The 24,276-nt window shown below is 48.1% G+C and overlaps 1 protein-coding gene across 1 annotated transcript in view; it reads right to left on the bottom strand.

Moving 5' to 3' along the window:
- The window catches only part of Crtac1 (cartilage acidic protein 1), a 143,656-nt gene that overhangs the window by 116,088 nt on the left and 3,292 nt on the right, over positions 1 to 24,276 (bottom strand). Inside the window, exon 2 of the mRNA XM_052185632.1 lies at positions 9,965 to 10,167. Within this exon, the coding sequence (XP_052041592.1) occupies positions 9,965 to 10,167 (203 nt within the window). The remainder of the gene's footprint in view (positions 1 to 9,964; positions 10,168 to 24,276) is intronic.

Below are 24,276 nucleotides of genomic sequence, written 5' to 3'. Positions count from 1 at the left end.
TGATAGATCCACTCACCAAGAAAACACAAGAACTGTAAAGTTGCACCTAATGAATTTGCCCCGACATATATCATACAACATTTGACAAACCGAGAGAAGAAAATGGACCACCACAGCAGGACATTGCAAAATAAGCGGTCTTGGTTATTAACAAGCAAAGCAGGGAAAGGTTTACTAAAGATTATGAGCTGAATAACACACTAACAGTCTTGGTTTGATGGCCGCATAGAGAAGAGTAGTAGCATCGTTTTTTACCTATGACCTATGACCCTGAGCAGATCACTGGACCTCGGTTTCCTCATCAGCACAGTGGGGACCGCTGTGCACAGTGTTTGAATCCAGTCTGAGGTCTCATGGGTGATAAGATTCACTGTTATGTCATGAAACTTTAGAAAAGGAAGGACTGCCAATTCAGTGCGGGCTGCCAATTGGAAATCACGTGTCAGTTTTGGCAATATTAAAATGTATCAAAAATTGTGACTTGGAGCTGATGGCATGCTGCTCCATGCTGTGTGGGCTGAGGTGATGGTTAAAATGAGAAGCAGCTCCCTGCTGTGTCTGCTTTTGCCCTCGGAGCTGGTTTACAAGCAGGTGAAGGCATAGTCACCCGCTCAAGCCGCAATTCAGAAAGGGAATGCTTGCTTTTGGAGGCTTCAAATCCTCATGTATTTAGAAAGTAGTAATTCTACCTGCTTCCCAGGTCAGCAGGCCTTCAGAGGAGAAAGGATTTGTGAAGAAAATCTAAGAGAGGAAGGCTGAGTCAGAGGCCTCCAGAGCCCACGCTAGAGGGCCGGCTGCCCGGCCCACTAAGGCTCTCCGTGGCCTTGCAGGGGAGTTGGGGGACTAGGTAGGCCCTGGCTGGGCCTTCACTTAAAAAATGGGGAGGAGAGACCTTCAAGGAAAGAGATGGGAGACAAGAACACAGGCTGACTTTCTGAATGGATGAAAAATTCAGGTTACTAAAAGTAGCCTTGCCGTTTGCGGCAGAGGCAATTTTAGTGTCTTAATTATATTACTATTTTTGAGTGGCTTTTTATAAAAACTCTTCGTTTCTTTGCAAAGATCAGAGTTTTTGTTGTAGTAGTTGTTGTTAATATGCCTCCTAAAAATAAATTTAAAAACAAATAAATGACAAATAAGTGTCTATAGCTTTGACCCTGAGAGGCCAGTGGCGTCCTCTCATTACAAAGACTGTAGAGCTGTCTGCCGTCTGCCCGACCCTGGGGCCTCTGTGCCTCTCTGGATGATCTCTGACTTCCAGTGGTACCTGTTTGTCTCAAGAGTGGCACTGGCAACTTGGGACCTTCCCAGCTTGGGTGTGTTTGTCCCTTTGAGGACAGTGGAGTTGTTACAAACCCTGAAGCCCTTCTGCCTCCAGCCAATGGTAGCACCGGGAGCCCAACAGTGAGATACAGGGTGACTTCAGGGTGGTGTTGAAAAGATGGTCTCACAAGTGGGCCTGGCAACCTTAGTGTAACCTCAGAATCCACGGAAAGATAAGAGAGAAACAGCTCCTGAAAACTGACCTCTGACCTCCATGGTAATGTGTGGTGGCATGTCCCGTTCACTATAATAACAAATAGTTTAATTAAAAAAAATCACCTTTAAAACTACACATGTTCCCGTGTGTGGACGATAACACCGATGCTGAGAGATGCCTTTGTTGGAAGGGATACATTTCGTTGTCGTGCAATTTTAAAAACAGCACTGCTAAAATTCTCTGAGGTAATGGCCAAGTCACCTCTCTGAAAAATGGTACCAAGCCACTTGACCTTTTACCCACTGTTTGGTTCCTGTGGCTGCTGAGACAAATCACCCCCAAACCTAATGGCTTAAAGCAGAACAAATTGATTATCTTACCATCATGTGTATTAGATAGCTGATGCTGGTCTCCCCGGGCCAACATGAAGTGTTGGCAAGGCCGCTGCCTTCCAGGGGTGCTGGGCAATGCTCCTTCCTTCAGTAACGCCCACATCATCGCCTACATCATGGCTCCTGGCCCTTCCCTCCACCTCCAGTGCCAAGAAGGGAAGGCAAACCTTTCCTACAGGGGATTACTCTCTCCTCCTCTTACTCTCTCCTCCTCTTCTACCTCCCAGTTTAATTGTGTGGGAGTAACACCTCCCCCCCCCCCCATCAAAAGGTCATTAACACGTTCACATCTGCAAAGTGCCTTCTGCCACTGAAGAAAACATTCTTGCTTTCTGGGGACTAGGGCATAGGCCTCTTTGGGTGAGTGTGTTCTCCCTTTCTAGGTGTGTGCCTGGGAACAAGATGGCCATAGAGGCCTGGGTCTTTTGAGCTGGTTAGCAGAGTCTGTCGCCTGCCCTCCTTCGTGGCCGCCCAGGGCTGCAGAGCAGGAGGGATGCATGCAGCAAGGAGATATTTCTGGAAAGCCTGCCGCACACTGTTGAGAGCTCTTCTTAGGGAACTTTAAGAATGGGATAGAAAGGCCTGGATCCGGCTCCAACAGGATCTTCTAGTAGTCAGCATCAGGGGCTAAGCATGCTGTACCACAGCTGAAGATTCAGCATCTGCGGTCATTCTTCTGTGATACCGATGACAATAAGTCTCAGGGTTAAAGGTGACCCGTTTAAGAAATACATTTTTTTTTCCTCAGAGAAGCCTTTAGAGGAAGTCCTTTTTTGCTGTTTGAATTAGAAAGTATTGAAGTTCCTCTACCTGGGTTTTAACAGCAGCAGCAGCAGCAGGTTCTGCTGAGGGAGAATAGCCCCTTTCTTCCTCGGAACTGTTAAATCTAAATTGGTAAAGTTCAGATCCTGGGACGTGGGTGGCTGTACATGTAATAGGGGCTCAGACAGCTGTTGAACTAAATAATCCCCGAGCTTGCTTTTTGCTTACAGCCTATGAATAAATAGAAAAAGATCGAAACTAGAAGCAATTCGGCGATAGCCACTAAAACTTGAGACATGCATTTCCTTAAGCCGGCATTTCCATTTCTTGGTGGCCACCCCAGAGGAAAGTTTGCAGGTGTCTGTGAGGACAACATGCAGTGTGCCAAGGCCTGACACGGGTAGAGACGAGAAACAAGAAGACCACTTGAAAAATAAGGAAAGGTGTATGGTATGTCTGCAAAAAACAACTTCTTTTAAAAAGCCACATGTACGTATCTGAACACGCTACACAGCAGAAATCAAGTGTGACAGCATGTATCTCAGTGACTCATGCCAAAATTGTGTATTTTGATATATAGAGAATTTGTATAATATAGAATATCTTATCATCTATTATCTGTTCACCTATCATCTATCTATTATCTATTTATCTATCTATCTATCTATCCATCTATCTATCCATCTATCTATCATCTATGCATCTACCTACCTATCATCTACCTAAATATTATATGTGTATCATCTATCCAGCTATCTATCTATCTATCCATCTATCTATCCATCTATCTATCATCTATGCATCTACCTACCTATCATCTACCTAAATATTATATGTGTATCATCTATCCAGCTATCCATCTGTCTATCAATCTATCATCTATCTATCTATCTATCTATCCACATTGATTACTATCAGGAAACAAACACCAAAGTGGAAACAATTGCTATTCTGAGATGACCAAGGCGAGTCGTCTGTGGTAGTGGGCAGAGATTGGGAAGGTGGATTTTTACCTTCATTTATATCGTCTGACTATTTTTACCCCCAATGAAACATATTTAAGTGTAATTAAATGAGAAACATACTTAGCCGCAGAAAATGAAACTGGGCCTGGGGAGGGGGTAGCTCAGCTGATACAGTGTTTGCCACACAAGCGTGGGGATCCGGGTTTGGATTCTCAGAACCCATAGCAGTGAGGTCTGTAACACCAGTGCTTGAGGTGGGTACAGGGAACAGGTAGAACCTTGGAGTTTATTGACCAGACAGCCTCACCAAACCAGTAAGTTCAAGGTTGGTCCTTTCTCAAAACTGAATGATTACAGTGGAGGGCAAACGAAGATACCTCATATTGACCCTCTGACGTCTGCATGCTCAGTCAGACATGTATGAGTACACCTGAACACACACACACACAAACACAGAAACCAAGTGAGCTAATATAACACTTTAGGATAATATCAAAACAGTTGGCTAAATGTGCCCCTCATGTGTGTATACTAATGCTCATGTGTGTGGAGGTCCACGTGTGTATGTTAAGTACACAGGCGAGCATGAGTGTTGACATCCAAACAATCCCCAGCATTGCTCCTGAGAGACTGGGCAGCTTGTTGTTGAGACGGAGTCTCTCAATGGCCCAAAACTCAGAAGGTAAGCTATGTTGGTCAGTCCGAGAGCCCGAAGGACCTGCCCGTTGCTGCCTTCCCAGCTCTGGGCGAACAAGCAAGTCTACCATGCTATCCCTCTTTGAGTTCTGGGGAACAGAGTCAGAGCCTCATGCTCACAAGGCAAGGACTTTACCAACTGGGCTATCCCCCAGCCCTGATATAGTATTATCAAAACAGCAACAACAACAACAGGACTGAAAGTTCAAACATATTTATTCCTGTTGTGTTTAAAACATTTAGACATGTGTTTTAACATAGCACATAAATCTAAATGCATTCATACTCACACAGAACCTATTATTTATGACACCTGTCTACTCATAGCATGCATATGCATGCACCGCGACCACACATATCTGCCTACGGTTATAATACCACGGTAAGTGCTGATTTAGTTAAATCATAGATAAATATCCTATTCTTTTTCATTGCTCTTATTATTTTTAATGGTATCTCCTACGTGATCATGATTAATCAGGTAATTGAATACAGTTTGCCTTTTAAATAATTCAATTAGCTTTAGTAAATTAAAAAAAAAGTTTCCTGACATAGTTGCAAAATTGAGAGGAAAAACAAAACGAAACACAACACTGCTCTACAATCTGCATCGTCTGTCCTTTAAGGGAGACCCTCCAGAGTGTGAAGAGCCTGCTAAGGTTTTACCAAATGAATGCTCTTTGTGTAGAAAAACTGATCTAAATCGTGGTTTAAACTTTACAACCACCACAGTTTCTCCACCGGAGCCAACTCCTGCTGGAAACAAAGAGGGCAGAGGGGTTATCTCAGACCTACGGGGATAGCCCTCAGCCCGCTGCTGTAAAGGATTGTGCCAGATTGACACCAACAGGAATCCCTCTCCAGACTCTATGAGACTGGAGATTGGGTGTTTAGTTCCACTGAGGAAAGGGGAGGCCACCGGCTTTTCATTTGCCCAGGGAACAGTCCTGAAGACCTTCAATGGTCTGTGCGTGCACAGCCTTCTCTGGGGGCGATCAAGTCCTCCCCTCTCCCTGTGGGGAGGCGGCTAGCCGCAGACCTCCATCACACACCTGCAGGTTAGCAGATAAGCCCTCCATATGCGCAGGCACTCGCCCAGCTGTGGCAGAGGAGCGGTGAGCCGCCCCTTCCCTCCCCCATCCCCGCAGAACAAAGGGCGGTCATTTTCTGCTCCTCCCAGAGTCAGAAGCACGCACACGCCTTCCATCACAATTAACTCAAGAATCCGGAACACAACACAGACCCACCCGCTACATGTGCAAAATCAATGCTGTCGATAGCCAGACCGAGGATACTGAAAAAGCAAAGCAAAACAAACCTATTCAAAGAGTAAATACTCCGAGTAACAGGGCTCCGGTCAGACACACCACAAGGTCAACAAATGCGAGGCGACTTCAAGTACTAGATACCTTATAAACCAAAGAGCTGGCTATTATCCCAGGGGTTTGCAAAAGTAAACGCATTCTGTAGGATAACGGGTGGGCCTGCCCCTACCAGGACACGGGTGCTACAGGTAAAGACATTCCTATTTAATTTTTAAAAATATCAACTCCGGCAACATGCCTCTCGGAAAGCCTACAATCAGACAGAGAAGGAAGCAGAATTTAATATGGATACAGGGCAGATGAAAGAGTAAGAGGTCTAAATCAGAGATGCTGCCACAGAGTCTGAGATGAGAGGCAGGCAGGGATCCTGGCTGTCTTTATGTGAAACAATGGTGGCTTTATATCTTCAAGGCAGCCGCGGAAACAAAAGCTAAAGGAAATGGCCTATTAAGCTTCCCATATGGGGGTTCAGATTAGTCAAATGGGTTTTGACCTGAGTAACTGAGCTGTATTGCGGAATGATCACCATGGTCCCGGTCTGTCAGGATGGTGCTCAGCGCCTGGCACATCCACACACTACAGGACTGGCCTTGTCCTGAGGCAAGAGGAGGTGGACCAAATGACCTCTCAAGGTCCTGATTTAAATACGTCTGTATAGTCAGTTCTTGGTTATCCGGCCCAAAGGAGAAGACAGTGACAAATCTTCCTACGCTGGAGATAATAAAAGTTGTATTTGCCTTTGGAATGTACGTTGGTACTTAAATTGGACCGTGCCTTTCTGATGCTCCAAGAATTCACAATGGCTTGCAACAGCCACAGAGAAACCCTGACCTGGAGCTGGGAGGCTGCCCGATTTCTCCATTTTTGCTTATCCCAATTCCTCCCATAACTCTTCTTCCTTTGCATGAGCAACAAATGCGGTGTTCAGAATGACACAGAGCAGCTGACGCTATTTCAGTAGCTGCCTGGGAGAGAAACGGGTCAAGACCATGCGCAATCTAGGCCTTGTTTGTAAAGGTAATTCCAATCACTTAAGGACGCAGGCCTGTGGCAAGCTGGACTCGGTATAGTCACCTCCTCTACAATGGCTATGAATGACAGTCTAGTTTCTCAACCACAGAGGACACAAAAGTTCTTGAGCTCGAGAGTTGAGGTCTTGGTTGGTGTGTGTGTGTGTGTGTGTGTGTGTAAAGTGCACAGCCACTGCTCAGAAAGGAAGAAGCTGGATGCTGAGGAAGTACAGGGGCAACTCCCCACACTCCAAAGGATGTGCGATGGAGACCCACAGAAGCCAAGTGTAATCTGGGGCTTGAATAACCTACCTGAACAATGGGTCTGTTGGTCACCTTTTGATCTGGTAAAGACAAAGAGACCCTAAGACCCCTGACACTAACCTTGTTTTTTCTTTTCAAACAGACTGGGTCAGGATGAGCCTTAGGGGAGGGGACATGGTGTAGGGCATGTGTGTGTGTGTGTGTGTGTGTGTGTGTGTGTGTGTGTGTGTGTGTGAGAGAGAGAGAGAGAGAGAGAGAGAGAGAATCTCAAAAACCCGCTGGTTTTTGCAGCTGGGTGATGAATCACGAGGAGGGTGACACAGCCTAGTACTACTGTGTCAGCATGCCTCGGGAGAGAGGGCATCAAAGAGAGAGAATGAAAGACCAGAGAGGCCTTTGCATCTTCCTACATGGGAACATTTTTTTGTTCTTCAAATCTTTTTCACCCTTGTGGGACCTCAGGAGAAACTGTGAGTAACCACAGGTCAGCAACCTGTGGTCTCCTGAAGTGACCATGCAGAGGCAGGCCATAGGATGCCCCAGATGGGAGCAGAAGATACTGACCTCAGAGACAACTTCCCTTTGAAGACAGAGAGAGATTTTCCATGGGGGGGGGGGGGGAGGGGAGGGCATGACAGCACCTGCCAGGTATCCCGTGAGAGCAGAGAGAAGGGTAAGGGGATTTTCTGTTCACAAGTCTTGGGTTTTTCCCATAGTAACTTGTGAGACAAAGAGCTCACACCAAGGTCTTAGTTGAAGAGAGAGCATATCCATGATGCTTATGGGTAGGGATGGAAAGGAGGAGGGAGGCTTCTTCTCCCATTTTCTCTGTCCTTAGCCTCCAGGGCCCATCTGGGAAGACTGGTGTCACCTAGCGAGGGTCAGGGCCAACCACCACATCTCAGAAATGGAGGGCTGCGGCACGTGGCACCGGGCATAGCTCAGCTTCCCCCTGCTTCCGGGGACAACTGGACATTACAGGCTGAACACAGGTAAGCTGCTAGGCTCCGGGGGGGGGGGGGAGGCGGCTCTGCTTCCTCCCGTATCTGCACTGTTTTATCATTTTCTGCTCTTTAAGCAGAACTGAACTGCCAGCTTGAAATGTGGCTATTTGATTAGAATTAGAAATTCAGTTCCTTGAGCCGGGCATGGTTAGGCATGTCCAAGCACCCAGGTATTGCAAGCTTCAGGCCAGCCAGAGAGCATATAAAAAAAAAAAGCTGTGTCCAAGAAATGTAGGGAAGAAGGAATTCAATGCCTTGACCATATTAGCAACACTTAAAATCTTAATTGTCACGTGACTAATGAACACCACACCGGGAAAACACTACCTAGCATCTAGACGGTCTAGTACTGAGAGGCTCTCATCTTCTCAGGGTAGAAGAAATAATTAAATAGAGAAAATACCCTTTAAAAAATAGCTTTTCTATTTAGCATCACCATAGACTCTGAGTTCAGCCCTGGGAGGTGAGTAGGTAGGGCAGATCCAGGTAGTTCAATGCACCCATTTTACAGATGAAGAAAATAAAGCGGAGGCACAAAGGTTGGCAAGTAATGGGCTAAATATAATTAAACTTCTTCACTGTGAGCTGTGACACATACATGCCTGTAATCCCAGCACTTGGGATGTGGAATTAAGAGGAATAAAGAGTTATCCTCAGCTACAATAGCAAGTTCAAGACTACCCTGGGATAGATGAGACCCTTTCACAAGATACTTAAAACCAATTATTCCATGTCTAACTCCAACACTTTTTAATGTTGCATATGAATATGACTGCTATGAATAATGTCACCTGTTAGGTACTTTGTCCTACATTACCCAAAAAGCAGGCTCCTAGAACTAGGCAGATGACACCCCCACCCCCCACCCCCGCTTTGTTCTTGTCACTGTTTTTTGAGGTGGTGGCCAGACGTTGTATAGTATAGTGTGGTAACTCTAGGATGCCCTGAGGTTCGACTCCTGATGACACATCCATTTACTGTGTATCTATGTTACACAAAGACAGTTAGTGCTCCTCTATCTCCCAAGTGCTGGAATCCCAGCTGTGTATCACAACACATCTGGAGCTGGGACTGAACTCAGGGCTTCAAGCATGTTGGACAAGAGGTCTACCAACTGAGCTACATACATTCCTTACACACAGACACATAGACACACAGACACACACAGACACACACACACAGACACACACACACACAGACATACACACACACACACCACCGCCCAGCTGTTGAGTTTCGTCCCTTCATCTCTAGATGGGATGCTGGGGTGTCAGAGGGATGAAGAAGTGATGTTATGTGAAATATGACAGCACAGCCTGGCACACTGTGGTGCTCAATAAATAACAGTTATCCATGGTGATTGGCAGAACTCACAATGCACTCTCATGTGCAATAGCCAGGTGAGGCTTCAGGACAATGTATTACAGAGACCCCTCCTGTCCAGAGGATGAATGTGGATCTCAAGGTCACAGCAACCAGAAAGCCGTACTCCCAGGGCACCATCTCAAGCCACCTGAACCCCGAGCCTCTGATTTCCCAGCCATGCAGTAGTATTCTTTTTCAGAGGAGGAGGAACAGGAAGCAGACCTAGCCAGGGGACGCTTTTAACTACCCCCTCGATTTCCATCTTCTCTCTTCTTTGAAATAGGTAATTAACATTTTCTTAGCCTTATGTAAAGTGCCCTGGGAATCAGTGAGCACGCAGCGACCCCTTCTATGGACTAACACTTTTTATGTCCTGCCCGTGTAGAACCTCACTGGGAAGGAAGTGATACCGGAATGGCCAAGGGAGCTGACGTGTGACAAGAGGCAGCCTTGAACAGCCTGCAGATAGCTTTCCTCTAAACGGCCATCTGCCCTGTGCCCCTGCTTTGCAGAGGGCAAAGCCATGGCACCCCAGAACAGAACCGCGGCTCTGGTGCTAAGCACAAAGGACTGCAGACCCAAGCGAGAGCAAGCATTGGCCGCTGCACTGTGGTTTGGAGTTACCGTCACACAAACACACAACCGTATCACTGCAAAAGCTGATTAATACATCTGTCAGACTCAGGGTGGGAGGCACTTACCCCGCCACAACGATCTCGAAGTCCCCGTCGTGGTCCACATCCGTCACTGCCACTCCGTAGTTGAGCTGGGTGGGGTTGCTGTCATAGTCAGGGGGCAGGACTGAGTTGGTGACTGCAGTGAACATGGGCTCAGCCCTCTGGGATCCCCCAGTGAGAGGCAGAAGCCACAGGGGCAGCAGCAGGAGCAAGGCCATCCTGACCATCTGAAAGCAAAAGTTACAGGCTTTACTCAAAGGTCTCCGCTGGGCAAATCCAGTCCCAGGGAGGCCGCGTGGGCATTCTCCCTGTCTCAGCCATTGATGGATCGATGGTAGGACCCTTGCTTTCTATGTGCTCTGTCTCTGCTACTCTAAAACTACAACCATCTCCGTGAGCCGCTGGTGCCGGTCTTTCCCCTCTTCTGTACCACCCATCACTGCACCACTTGTGATGGGATGGGATTTCCTGTGCCTCACACTTGCTGGCTGTCACCCTCTGCCAGAGTACAAGATCCACTTTGCCATGGATAGTTGTCTGTTTTGCTTACTTGATATGCACCGGGCTAAGGATAAGTTATGCAAGAAGCAGTCAGGACGCATTTGAGGAAAGAAGGGAGGAAGGAATGAAGGAATGGAAGATGGAAGGAAGGATGTCCTATACTCTGAGAGAATGAGGCGAGGAACAGATTTCAAGGTAGAGGTGGGGGGCGAAACCCTCCCCCCCCCCAGGTCACTGGGTCCAGAGCAACAACAGAGGTCGTGAGGGGTTGATCTCCTGTGAGACAGACCCCAGAGGCAGCCTGCCAGGTTCTCCAAGATAAGATCCCTCGCCAGGGCTGTTTGTTGGTCATTGCTTCCAGACTAAGAGTCAGTCAGAGAGGCATTCCAGCGAGGTCTGGCGGGTAGCACATCATTCACTTGGAGAAATTAAACCATTGTGTGTGTGTTTTATTATAAATTAATTATGTATAATGCATTGTATAATTCATTATTATATCTCTAACATAACTCAGGGTGTTGCCAAACAGCCTGGGACCTTGGGAGCCGGTGGCATGGGCCCAGGAGACAGCTGAGAATGGCGACCACACTCCACCTGCTCTAGGGACAGCAAAAGACATTTGGAATGCCCAAGCTAGCTCCACTCTAAGACTCGGCCATAGGCAGAGAACTGGACCTCACAGACTGTTCCCAAGACTCTTGAGGAGTTCCTGAAAGCCCGTGCAGGCCCAATCCAGCCGCAAAGCGCTACCCTCCCGCCTTCTGAAGGCAGCAGGCCTCCTCCTGATAGAACTTGGCTGCTTGCTTGTCAGCGCATCTGGCAGCCGAGAACAAGGCTGAGCCGGACTGACATCTTAATGAGGGAAGAGCAAAGGAGATCTGAAGACTGTCTCCCCATATGGAGACAGATGCTTCTGCCAGAAAATGAGCTTGTGCTCCAGGTCAAGGACCCAGAGGCCAAAACGGGGGGTCCAGGCACTGCCTTTAGATCTGAACAGAATCTGAAGCCTCCTTGATGTCTTGCTGTAGAGAGATGCTGGGGCAGAGCTCCATCGGAGGGGAGAAACCATGTAGGATCCATCGTTAGAGGAGGGTTCTTGTAGTGTGCTCAAAGTGCGCGTGTTGGGAGCCCATGCACTCCCACGATACGATACTGTGATACCAAATGAGGTCATTCCAAATTAAGAGTCCTCTGGCTAAGACAAGCACATGCTATCAGAGTTCTGCAGCCGAGCAGGACATTTCTCCAGATAAGGAAACCCAGAACCATCTTTACAAGCAGAACTCTTTACAAGCAGGTGCGGGCGGATGAAGAGTAATAGGCAGGGTGGATTTGATGAAGTGCAGCACGGATCTGAAGGTCACTAAGCTTTTTATTTTATTTTACTTTATTGATAGCATGACTTCTGTGGAAGGGACAAGAGTGAACTCCTGATTGAGAGCCAAATCCAATTGATTGGCAGCGGCTGGGACATGTGACCAGCTTACAGCACCAGCGATGAGAGCTGCCTCCCAGCAGCTGGTCAGCTCCTTTGCAGCTGCAATTTGCAGCTGCAATTTGGGTCACGGAGACAGGAGTCAGACATCCTAGTAGGGTGTTAGATGCCTGACTGGAAAAAGTTCTGAAAAGGGCAAAGTCATGTGACCCGGCCTCTTGATTTTTGTCTTTTCTCTGAGGGAAAAAGTATTACCTATGGCTTGACCTCAACTTTGGTGATCATGACAAGTTCGAATACCACTGGATACCCGTTCTCTCCTTTGAAACAAGGGTTTGGGAAGAGACTTCTGAGGGGCCTTGCTAGCTCCAAGACTCAGTGGTGGATGAAAGGATGTTTCTAAAGGAGATATTCAGAAGTCCCCACTGTTTCTGCAAACCTCATACCAACCTGTATGGTTTTCTCTTCTGAGGATATTAAACCCATTTAAAAGAAAACAACTTTCCAGAAGGGTCCTCTACAGTATTTCCCTCTAAAGGGCCAGGGCTGGAGGGGAGCAGATTATTAATAACGTAGATCCCAAATTCTTGGGGGTAAGCTGGGGATCGGGTTTAGGGTTTGTGTTCCTAATGTCTAAATCTTCAGCCATGCCAAAGGTACCCCATACACCCCTTCCTGGGATGCTCAGGTCCAGCTTTAGGAAGCAAGGTGGTTAGTACTGGGCTATCTTGATGTCAGGTTAGGAAACAGTAACAGTGGGGAAGCTATGGTAACTGCACCTGCCTCTCTCAGGATGGAAGCTGTCACTGGTGTGCGCCTCCGTATCCTGGCTACTCACGGAGCATCAGAAGCATCACTTAGCAGCCTATTAGAAATGCAGATTGTTGGGTCTCACCCAAGACCTACTGAATTAGAATATCCACTCTAACAAGATTTCGGATGATTTGTATATACGTTAAAATTTAAGAAGCATTGCACAGTGTTGGCCGGACACTGAAATCACATGAGGAACTTCACAAAATTCTCACACCCAACAACAATGTTAGAGAAGACACCAAGAGCACAGACGACAAAGGGAAGTTAGACAAGACGGGCTATATCAAAATTAGAAGCTTTGGTGCGTCAAAGAGCACTCACCACAAAGAACAAAAAGTCAGCCACAGAATGGGTGTGGGCATTCGCCAACTATACATCTGATAAGGTATTGCCGTCCATGGTATATCAACACTCCTGCAGCACAGCAGAGAAGAAGAGGAAGAGAAGGAGGAGGAGGAGGAGAAAGGGGAAGGAAAAAAGAGAGAAAAAGGAAAAAGAAAGGACTTGATTCAAAGTGGGCAAAAGACCTGAGTAGACATTCTCCAGAGATATGCAAATGGGCCACAAGAGCATGAAACCCCACTAATTATATACAAATGCAGATCAAAACCACAATGACATATTTCACTCACACTGGTTGACTACAACAAGAATAAAAACCCAGAGAATAACAGATGCTGGAGAGGATGGGGAGGGCCTATGTCTTGCTGCGGGGAGGGGAAATGGTACAGTGGTGTGAGAAGACAGAGTGGTGGTTCTTCAACAACCTCACACGAGAACTACTATGTGGTCTAGAGATTCCACTTCTGAATGGGCATCCCAAAACTGAAAGAAGAAGCAGATTTTTAAAAACTTGATTATATTTATTGTTTGCTGGGGTATTTTTTCTTCTGTACAACCCCCTCTCCTGGCTTTGCTGTGAGGATGTCTCCGTGTGACAAGGGGCATGGATGGGTTAAGGATCTCTGAAGGTTGGGTGGCTCACCTTGGGTGTTTTGCTCAACCCAGATATGTTGAGTGGTTAGAGAATCTACATCTAAACTCTTAAGTTTGACCTTTTTAAGAATGTGCAAGGAAACTCAGCACTCCTTGGGGGCCATCAGACCCATCCATCCCTAAGCCACGCCTGGCCAGCACACACCAACTTCACCACAGAAACTCTGGATGGCTCTCATTGTTTAAAGAGTCGTCTTTTAGACACTTAGTGACTTTGGAATATGTGCACCCCGATGGCCTGGGCTGCTTGACAGGTTTTCCCAAATGGAACACAAAGACGTGGGCCTCTTATCGTGCACGACTTCGTCAAGTTTTTCTGCCTCAAGAGAGTAATGAGCTCCTTTCACAGTTCACACCAGGCTTCTCGATAGAGGAGCAAGGGCTTCTGGGAGAATCCAGGAGAAATAGATATCTACACACCTACGCACAGGGCAGCAGTAGTAAAGAGGATGGCCAAAAGACGGAAGTCGCCCAAGTGTCTGTGGATGCATAAACAGAACATGGCATACATAAACTGTAGGATGTTATTCAGTCTTGACAAGAACAGAAATTCTGACCAACACTACAATGTGGACAAATCCTGAAGATACTTTAGCAGGTAAAGTACGGTAGTCGGTCATAGGAGGACAGACACTGTGTGACTCCATTTGTATGAGGTACTGGGAGTAGTCTGGACACATACGGACAGGAAATAGAATGTGGTTTCTGGAGGCTGTGGAGAACTGCCATGGGGACTAGTACTTGATAGCTGTAGTTTCAGATGTGAAGATGACATAATTTCTACGGACTGATGGTGTGAAGGTGGGCTTTGGACCACCGAAGTGGATTGCTGGGTGTGATTAAATGGTAAATTTTATGCCGTGGGTATTTGACCACAATTTAAAAAGTGCAGAATCATGGATCTTATTCGAAGACCATCGGACTTGATTGAACTAGGATGGAACCTGGGCATAAGAGTTTTAAAAGTTACCGTGTGGTTTCACTGTGCTGTAAAACTTGGGAAACCCTGCTCCGTACCAGTGCCTCATGCCTCTCAGGCTTTAATGTATCCATGAATCACCTAGTGGTCCTGTTTAAATGCAGATTCTGGTTCAATAACTCTGCCACGGCGCCCAAGACTCTGTATTTCTAACAGGCTCCCCAGTGGCAGCCACGGTGCTGCTTTATAAACTGCACGCCATCGTCGTAGAATAGCAAGGTTCTATGCTGAAGCTCCCAGCCTCATGAAACCAGGCAATACACTCCACTGAAGGTCTGGGATTGATTCAGGAACCTTCTCCTTTGCCTCCAGATCTGAGGAGTGGAATCAACCACAGGGAGAGTCAATCCCCAGGACTGCTCAGGCTGGGGCCATCTTTATATACTCAAAGGGTCAGCTGTCTTCAGTCCACAGTAAAACTACCACAACTGGTAGGGACTGAGAAGAATCCCACCAGCTCTGATTTCTGCGTTGAGGTAAGAAGAGGTGAAGGGATCACATCAAGGAAGGGGGAGTCAAGTCAAGGAGACACAAGGTAGATGGCATCAAAGGACAGAACCCACAGAAAATGGAGGTAGAGGAAGGTAGAGACAGATGCAGGCCAATTGTGTTCCCAGAATCCATCACAGGAGATATGCTATTAATATTATTAAGTGAAGCAAAGGCGGAAGGAATATGTCCAAGTGGTAATATGAATCAGCAGAAACGGCTTGCAGCTTGTCAGAGGTGTCTAAAAGCTGTTCTGTCTCTAAAGCAACACTTCTCAAACTGCAACGTGCTTGACAATCACCCGAGGGTCTGTGCTAGTGCAGGCTCTAATCCAGGTGGTCTGCGTGTCGGACAAACTGTCGGGCAATGGCCAGGCCTCTGGTCTACAGACCTCACCTCCAGCAACAGGGTTGCCAGCTAGTGCTGGCAACCCCTGCTGCCCAGCAGAATCACCTCTGCCCCTGGGAGCACTGAGGAGAAGTGTGTGCCTCTCGGTGTGTGATGTCATTGGTCCTGGGTCGTGGATGCTGTGTCCTTTTAGGAGCTGTCCAGCTGATGCTGACGGGCAGTCCAGGATGAAAAACACTGCCCCAGCCTCATGGTCCCCTGATGAGAGTGTTCACTGCGATCTGATTTGAAGTGAAAAATGTTTCTCCTCCTGAAATTCATCATTGACTTGTTGAAGTCTATGAAGAAAATCCATTTAGCTGAAGAGTGTCAATGGAGACAGAAGATATGAAGTTTGGGCAAGAAAGCAGAGCAGGCTTCTACTGCCTGAGGCAGAAGGGTGGGGGTGCCCAGAGTGACCTCACATTTGATAGGACTTGCTCAGGAATCTCCTGTCACACTATTGTGAACATCTGAACCTTGGGGAAAAGGTTAAAAATCAAAACTAGGTTGGGATAAGGGGCAGGAAGGGTGTTTTATTTCCTTGGATACTTGGGTGCCAATCATTTCCTAGGCGTTATTACAGTACTGTGCCTGGTAGTCACTAGGAGCAATATCCACACGGTACAGAGAGTATTATGGAGTATGTATTGTGCACGGCACTAGATCAAGAACATCTATCTGCTGGAGATGTAGGAGTTCTACAGACTGAAGATAAACCAAGCCCAGCGTTTACCCTTGTGGAGCTTGGTAAACCAGCAGTGAATGAAGTATGACACCCTCTGTCAAGGCCATGTAAAACTCTCCAAGGGCGACGCACACCACACCGGAGGAGGGGGGAGGGGAAGGAAGAGGAGGAGGAGGAGCTGAATGCCAAGGTACAAACCCTTTGGCGGAGGGGCACTGGGCCAGAGCGCATGGCATCTCCGTAAGGAATGAAGACCTCCGCAGGGTGGTTGTGAGGCCAAGGATGAGAAAGGTCTCCTGTGTGGTAAAGACTGTGTGGTGGCTGGACTTGCGTTTCTGGGAAGAATTGCATCACCATAATAACTTCCTTAAAATGCTCCCTAAGCGAACTTTTCAACAATCCTCAGCGAGAAGTAGAGGGGGAGCCCAAACTCCGGAGTCAGCGACCTGGATCTGGACCTGAAGGCCCAGCACAGACCAGCTAGTGACCTTGGCGTGTTCCTGCACCTTGCTGATCTTGAACGTCCTTGTCTGGAACGTGGGATCACCTGAGCTGTGGTGAGGAAGGTTAAGCGAGCCCTAGAGAAGGTCTGGCAAGGGGCCAGGTGGGAAGCAGCTTGGTGGCCCAGAGCAAAGGTGGAGCCAGTCTTCAGATATAGGCTCCTAGTCACATGCAGGAAAAAAAAAAATCAGTTTTCTCAGTTTTCTGTGGCCTCCAGACTTTCCTGAATTGGGTCTGAAAACTGGTATCCAAGCAACCTGGCTTCTCTGCCATGGGGTCAGGCAGCTGTGGGAGAGGCTTCCAAGGGCAATTTCCAGGGCGCTCAGTTCTTCTGCAATTATCCAAAGTGCAAGGACACACCCCATGCTCTCACAAAAGCAAGAGGCCTAAATGTTGGAAACAGGCAGAGAAAGCAGACCCTCTCAGGCCCTTGTCAGACAGCAAAGACAAGGAGGAGAGACACACGGCAGCTGCGGGAACATTCTGCCCCTCAAGGACTGGGCCATCAGATCCTCGGAGACCCACAAAAGAGCTTTGGGAATGAGAGCAGCACTGAAGAAGAGCTGACAGAGCAACCCTGGTTCAGTCACCCTAGCGACACTTCCTGCAGACCTAAAAAGGACCCGGCCTTGAGTAAGGCACTGTAGGAGGTGGGTCCCGAGGACAAGGTCATTCACCATTTGTTGTATGGGGTATGAGGTGCTGTGGAGGGGAACCACAAAGAGACCTGAGTGATTCCCTTGGGGAGCCAGGATCTCTTCCCAGAGGGGGTTTCAGAGTGGAAGTTGTGAGAGGCTGAGGAGGAGGGAAGGACATTAGGTGCAGGGAGTAGTCATCTGCACAAGTCAGGGGACCCAGCTGTCACCCCAACCTGCCCTCAGCTGCCTGGATCACAGTGTTGAAGGCAGTACTCAATCTCCACTCCTGGATCTTGTCTGGAAGATCTGTCCTTAGAGGCACGGTCTTCGAATGGGATGCCAATGTCTAGGAACATTTTGGGTAGTCAAACCAGGGAAGTAGTTGCTAATGGCATCGTGGGTAGAGGCCAGAGACACTGCGGAATGCCCTTCAGAGGCCAGGACAGATCCCAGAACAGTATCATCTATAAATGCCAACTGTAGTGAGGGTGAGAAAGACCACACTAGAACAGTGTCCTGATCATCCCCCATTACACCCCACCCCACCCCCGGAAACTTTGCAAGACTCGGCTTGGGGAGCCCTCTGGACAACTTGGTTCCTGTAGAAACAACTGGTGGTTATACTGAGTGTAACCAAACAAGATAGCCTGCTCTACCAGGCACTATAACAAGGCACCGCCTGCCAACCAGCTGCCTAGTTGACCGCAGGAGCATTTCATTCTACATGGTGGAGTTCTGCCTCCAACCCCCATTGTGTTCTTCACTGAAATCCTTCAAAACCAACACGGCCATTCAGGTTTCGATTCTGGTATCCTGGTTTTTCTTGTTTCGTCGTTCTCCATGACCTCTAGGTCATGGGTCAAGTCTGGGTCAAGGGTCAAGTCTCCCTGTTCATACCTCAGTGTTCTCAGCATCTCCATCCTGTCTGGTGGGTGTTTCTCTCCTTTGTCCTCCATTCCTGCTAACCTCTGCTCTCACACACCCCCTGCTTTCCTCTCTGTCTCAGAGCTGATCGCAGACTGTCCTGTACCAAAGCAAACAGAGTAACACAAAGCTGCAATTTCAGGGAGCAGAGGTGGGCAGTGATATGATGTCATTATGTACCTAACTCTGGCTATACTAGTGTTACTGCCCTCCACGTGGGTGACTCGTTTAAGCCCCACTGAAAGCCTGGAAGGTTGTGTTCCCATTTTACCGATACAGAAGTTTGAGCACAGAGGGCTTAAGTCACCTGACCAAGGTTATATATTACTACACAGTGAACCCACCATTTCTATGCAAGCAACCTAGCACCTAGCACCAGGATCAATACTCCTAGACATCTCAGTACATGGTTCCCTTCACTCCACCAAGCTTGTCTTGATTCAAGTAAGACAGGGACAGAAGGGAAGGAGAAAGACAGCAGTGAGCTAGCCACAGGGACAGAGATTGGGGGAGGGGTTTGTCTCAGGCCATGGAGATAGCATGTGCAGGGTGGAGGTGCAGGGTTTTGTAGCACAGTGGGGTTGGGGCATGCGGCAGGAAGGATGCGGGGAAGTAGGCCTCACAGGGACCAGGTCTAAAGGATGAAAGGCTGACAAGGTGACAGTATGGTAAAACGAACATAGTAGGGCTGGAAGTGTGGCTCAGTGGACAGTGCTTGGCTGAGTTCACCGCAGCCCGGCTCCCATTCCTAACATTGGAAGAAAATAATAGAGCAAGAAAATAATGACATTGAAGTATGCAAGGGACCAAGAGAGGGTGAGGTGCAGAGAATAGAGAACAGGGGAATGCTGGGGCAACAATTTGTTCATTCATTCATTTGGGATTGTTTACGACCTGCTGTATGCCAGCTCTGTGTGGGTCATCAGGAAAACACCGAGAACAAGTGACAACCCCTGTGCGTGCAATGTTCACCCTAACACCTTAGTTCTGTTTCTCTACTCTGCTCCCTCTGCTGGTTTCCCGCATGGCCAGCCTGGACAAACTCTAGAGCTCTACACCCCACCCACCCACCCACCAACCCAGGAGGCACAGAACCTATGTATCTTGTGGTGCTAGAGGTAGAGCCTGAAGCCTTGTACACGCTAGGCAATCACTCTACCACTGAGCTGCATTCCCAGCGGCCCTGTCCTATGCATTGTCCCCAGCTCCAGGAAAACATACCACTTCCTCCCATTAGGAGAGAGCTCTAGACAGTGCCGGGTACGGTACAAGGGAGGAAAGATGGATCTTTTCCAGAAAAAAGGCGAAAGGGAGCCTAAGAGACCCAGGCCAGGATGTGTCCCAGAGAGCACTCTGCCAGTGAGACAGTTTTGTGAATGAGAGAGACGCATGGAGACTGCGAGTCTTCTACCCAAGGCAAGCAAGGATCTTACTAAATATTATCAGCAGCTCAGCCTTCCCAGCCTGTAAAATGGGAAGGCAGCTTGCAGACTGTGGGGAGAGCGGACTGATACAGATGTGCGTTACCTTCTGTGCACAGTGCTGGGCATAGCAAGCGCCCGCACAGGGGAGGTAATGGTAACAGTAATCACACTATTACTGCTAGTAAAAGATGCCTGCCGCCTGAACAAATGCATCTCGGGAGAAGGGGCCAGCACGCAGGTGCCCCTTCCAGGAGCAGCTGTCAGATGCTGAGCGGAATGCTCTGGACTGTAAGACTTTGAGGAATAGACTTGCTTCTGTTACTAATTTGTCTAGGGACCCCAGAGGAGTTCTTTGGCTCCTTAAACACTGCTTTCAAAACGCAGAAGCCCTCAATACACTTAGATCCACACACTCATTCTTCAAACACGTAGGCGAAGCCTACCTACCAGGTCAGACATGACAAGTCAGGCACGGTCCCCAGACTCAAGGAGCTAGGTCTGCACACAGCCTCACGGGCTAAGTGCAGAGCAGCAACAGGTACAGACTAGATGAAGCCAGTGGGCGGAAGGGATTAACTAGTGAAGTAGGCGGAGAAGCCAGACAGGAGAGGGTCCCCGGAGCTGGTGATTTGGGATTCCGAGTGGCAGAGACTTACGAATCAGAAGCATGCATGTGAGACAGATCAGTGCATGCTGGGAATGCAATTGCTGCCTCCAGAAATGCAGAGTCTGGACACAGGGTGGAGGGGGACAGGGCGAGGGAAGGAGGGAGAGGAAGTGGAGAGAACAGATAGCATTGTGTAGAGGCTACAGCTGGGGTCTGTCAGAGCCTGCAATACCAAGGGAAGGAGCCGGAGCCACACCATAGGGAGGTTTTGAAGTAAGGCCGAGACATGATCAGACTTGCATTTTTCAAAAGGGCATTTAGCTTTGGGGCAGCTGTGTGCAAGGCGCCGAGTGTGTTTCTGCGCAGTGCCCCAGAGGAGATGTGAACAGCCTGGTGTGGGGGGTAGTGTGGGCCACTGGATGGCCTCCAAAGTTCTTTCCAGACCTAAGAGTCTATGGGTCAGGGTTCTTTTTTTTTTCTCCCCCCGAAATAATTTAAAATGCATTAGTGGGCCTTGCTATTTAAGAGCCTCCTCTCGGGAATGGTTGTGTGAGACAAAGATTCAGTTCCTGGTTTGTCTTCAGTGGGAATCCAAATTTTCTTCTGTTCCGTGGGCCAAAGCAGGGTAAGGCTGCTTGAAGGCGTCATGGGAGAAGCTACTTGGGGTGGGGGAGGGGAGAGGAGAAGCAGTTGTGGATGGTGAAGAGGAAAGGAGCTGGAAAAGAAGCAGGCCTCCCCAAGTGAGGCCAGTTTGGAGATCCACCTTAATGCCAGAGGCCACCTCTGCCCCAGAAAGGCCACCTCTAATTCACCTTTTTCCATTTTAGACACACACACACACACACACACACACACACACACACACACACACACACAGCTGAGCTCTGCTATGCATCGGGTGCTGTCCTAGGTGCTGAATCTGTACATGAGAGCAACTTGTGCTATGTCTCCACCCCCCAACACCATTGGCAGGGCAGCATCTCCTTGGAGACTCTTGTTTCTACCCTTTCAAAGGCCTCTTTGGATGAGAGGTATGGGGCTGTGAAGTGTAACAGAAGCTGCTCTTAGAGGCCAGGGCGAAAGATGAACTGACCTCAAAGAGAAGGGGTTCCACTATACACAGTGGAAGGAGCCCAGCTTAGTGTTGACTGGTTCCCCGAGACCTGGGACTCAGTGCCCCCCAGCGCATTCAGGTATGGGTCTAAATAGTAAAACCTCATTTTCCAGCGCAAGTAACCTTAGTCCTCTGAGGGAGCCTTAAACGACTTCCTTCTCTAATCCTGACCACAAGGAGGGAACCACTCTCCTCTCTCTAGCCGTAGGCAGAGAACATCAAGTGGGGCTGTGACCGCCTATCCTACAAGAGCTTTGCAGCTGAGCTAGGAGAGAAAATCCAAGCGCTCAGGCCTATGCCTTTCCTGAGAGCTTCTGTAAGATTTGCAGGACAAGGTGGCTCATTTATGACAGGTGTGACAAAAGAAGCCAGGAGGCTCAGGCCAGAAACCCCACTGAAATCGCTGCTCTAGCCAGAAGGAACCCGGCATAGGCAAGGAATAAAACGTCCCTGTGGTCCCTCCTCTGGTCACCAGGACAGTCCCTTAGCTCAGCAGCGATTCCATGACCTTGTCAGAGTACTTGTGAGGTGCAAACAAAGATAAGAGTAACTGGAAACATGAGAGAGGGTCATTTTACACTCTCTGCACTCTCCATTCTTCTGTGGCTAATTAAAGCAATATGTCAAAACGTCCCTTGGAAGAGATCTTTAAGAATATGTCTGTTAAGTAAACAAGGTTTTACTAATTAGTGCCCCGCCTTCCCACCCCTCCCGGAGCTTCCTATAGAACTTGCCAGCACAGACTGCCCCCTCCTGTCCTGCCCCCAGCAGAAAGAGTGGCAGAGAAGTCACAGTCTCTGCTGCCCCAGAGAATGGGGACAGACCCAGTTGCCTGTCTTTTGTGCAGCTAACACTTTCCCCTCCGGATGTTGATCAGATTTCCTGGGCTAGAACCAACCCACGGGGCCAGGGGACTGGAAGGTTTCCAAGAAGGGAGTGTTTTGTTTCACACAAAGTCCATCCAATTTCTTTCAAGGAAAAATTTCAGCCTTTTTTTTTTTTCCCTTTCTAGGTGCCTAGCATTTTTGAAAGACAAATCTTTGAGCTTTCCTCTATTGATAAGGATTCTGATCCTTATCTTCTGTTAAGACCACCCCCTTCCACAAGCACACACCAAAGCAGCATAGGATGTGGGGAATGATTGGTCCAGTGTTACTGTGAGTCAGCTCCAGAGAAACAGAACTTTTCAAACCCCCAAATTTGTAATAATAGCAGTATTAATAATAGTCTCCTTGTAATTTTCTAAGTTTTCACAGCTCATAATTATTCATCACAACAACTTTGGGGGAGTTTGGGTAAACCAGCCTCAAAGGAGCAGATGTGAGTTCCAGACCAGCTCCACCATCCTCTTGCTGTTGGGATCTGCCTCATCATCTCTCCACCTTGGCTCTCAGTGTCCTCAGCTATGAAACAGAGCTGACTGGAATATTTCCAAAATCTCTGCCACCTGTAACGTGCTGCTGTGCTCCAATCTTGGTACCGTAGCGCTTTGGGGCCAGCTGATCAGTAGTGCAGGGGCTTCCCTGTGCACTAAAGGATGCTTAGCAACATCCTGGCCTCTCTCCCACCAGATGATGCTAGTAATATCCTTTATTCCAATCGTGGCAATATATGATCTTTAGACACTGCCAAAAGTCTGGGTGGTGTGAGCTCAGTAACCTCTCCAGTCACGTCTAGGGGCTGCAGTGGGGGGTCAAGAACATGAGGATCACAGTGAAACAAAGGTCTTTCCATCCACCCTTTACCCTTTTTCTCTAGCCCTTCACACCTTTTTGTACATGTTTCAAACCCAATCTCACAGTCCTCTGCTCCTGCTTATTTCTTAAACGCCCTAAGTGGTCCAGAGTGTGTTTGGTGTGATAATGAACCAATTGATTTCATACTTTCTCCTAAGGAGAGTTCACAGGTTTATGTCCCCTAAGCAACCAGGCAGACTCTTCAGAAATCCAGAGCAGAGTCCAGGCTGGCCTGGGAGCCTATCTTCAGCCTGCAGGAGGCTCGGTGAGCATGGATTTGTCAGCACTCTTAAATCACTGGCTCTGAGGAAGGCTTCTCCCAGCAGAAAGATCCTTCCTCAGGAATCAATAGCTCAGGGCCTTCCATCACATTCAGAATTATCCCGGGACCTGTAAAATTTCTTTTCCCCAAGCATGGCAGAACCCCAAAGTGAAAATCCAAAATTGGGCCAGAAAGAGACCTGCCAGTCAGACTTTGCTCATCAGTCCTGATGTCGCCATGACCAGAAGCTGATATGCAAACACTTGGCCTTAGCTGCAGAGGAAAAGATCCCATAGTGTTCCCAGTGGTCCAGCACTAATAGCCCCTTCCAAATGACTACTAGCTCTTTGCATCACACCTAAAGAGATGCATCCCAAAGACCATCTTCCCCCATCTTTGCTCACCTACCCTCACAGGAAGATCCTATATTCTTCCTATACTGAGTGTAATTATACTCCTCTGATCTTATGTAGAATCAGATCAAGACTGAGAAGAAGTTAAATAGGCTGATGAGGATCTCAAACACAGTTCTTGGAATTGCACTTAAGGAGAGGGGCTGTGGCTCTCTGGCTCATCCTCACCTTCCTCTATCTTATGGATGAAGATCCATCTTGCCTGTGAGGCCAGAGAGATAAACAATTTTAAGCATTTTCCTTGGCAGCAAGCACCCATTGGGTGAGGCTCAGGGACAGGGAAGGATTTTACTTCTTAGAATTCTGGATTGGCACCAGGGTTCCTAATGAAGACAGGTCACCAGATCTGCCAAGGCTCCAAGAAGAACCAACCTCAGGGAAGTTCAAGTATGTAAAGAAACTGGGTGAGAGTGGAAAACAGAGAGT

This window comes from Apodemus sylvaticus, chromosome 1 (genome assembly GCF_947179515.1).
Source record: "Apodemus sylvaticus chromosome 1, mApoSyl1.1, whole genome shotgun sequence".
NCBI lineage: Eukaryota > Metazoa > Chordata > Mammalia > Rodentia > Muridae > Apodemus > Apodemus sylvaticus.
This window is presented reverse-complemented; position numbering and strand designations above follow the sequence as displayed.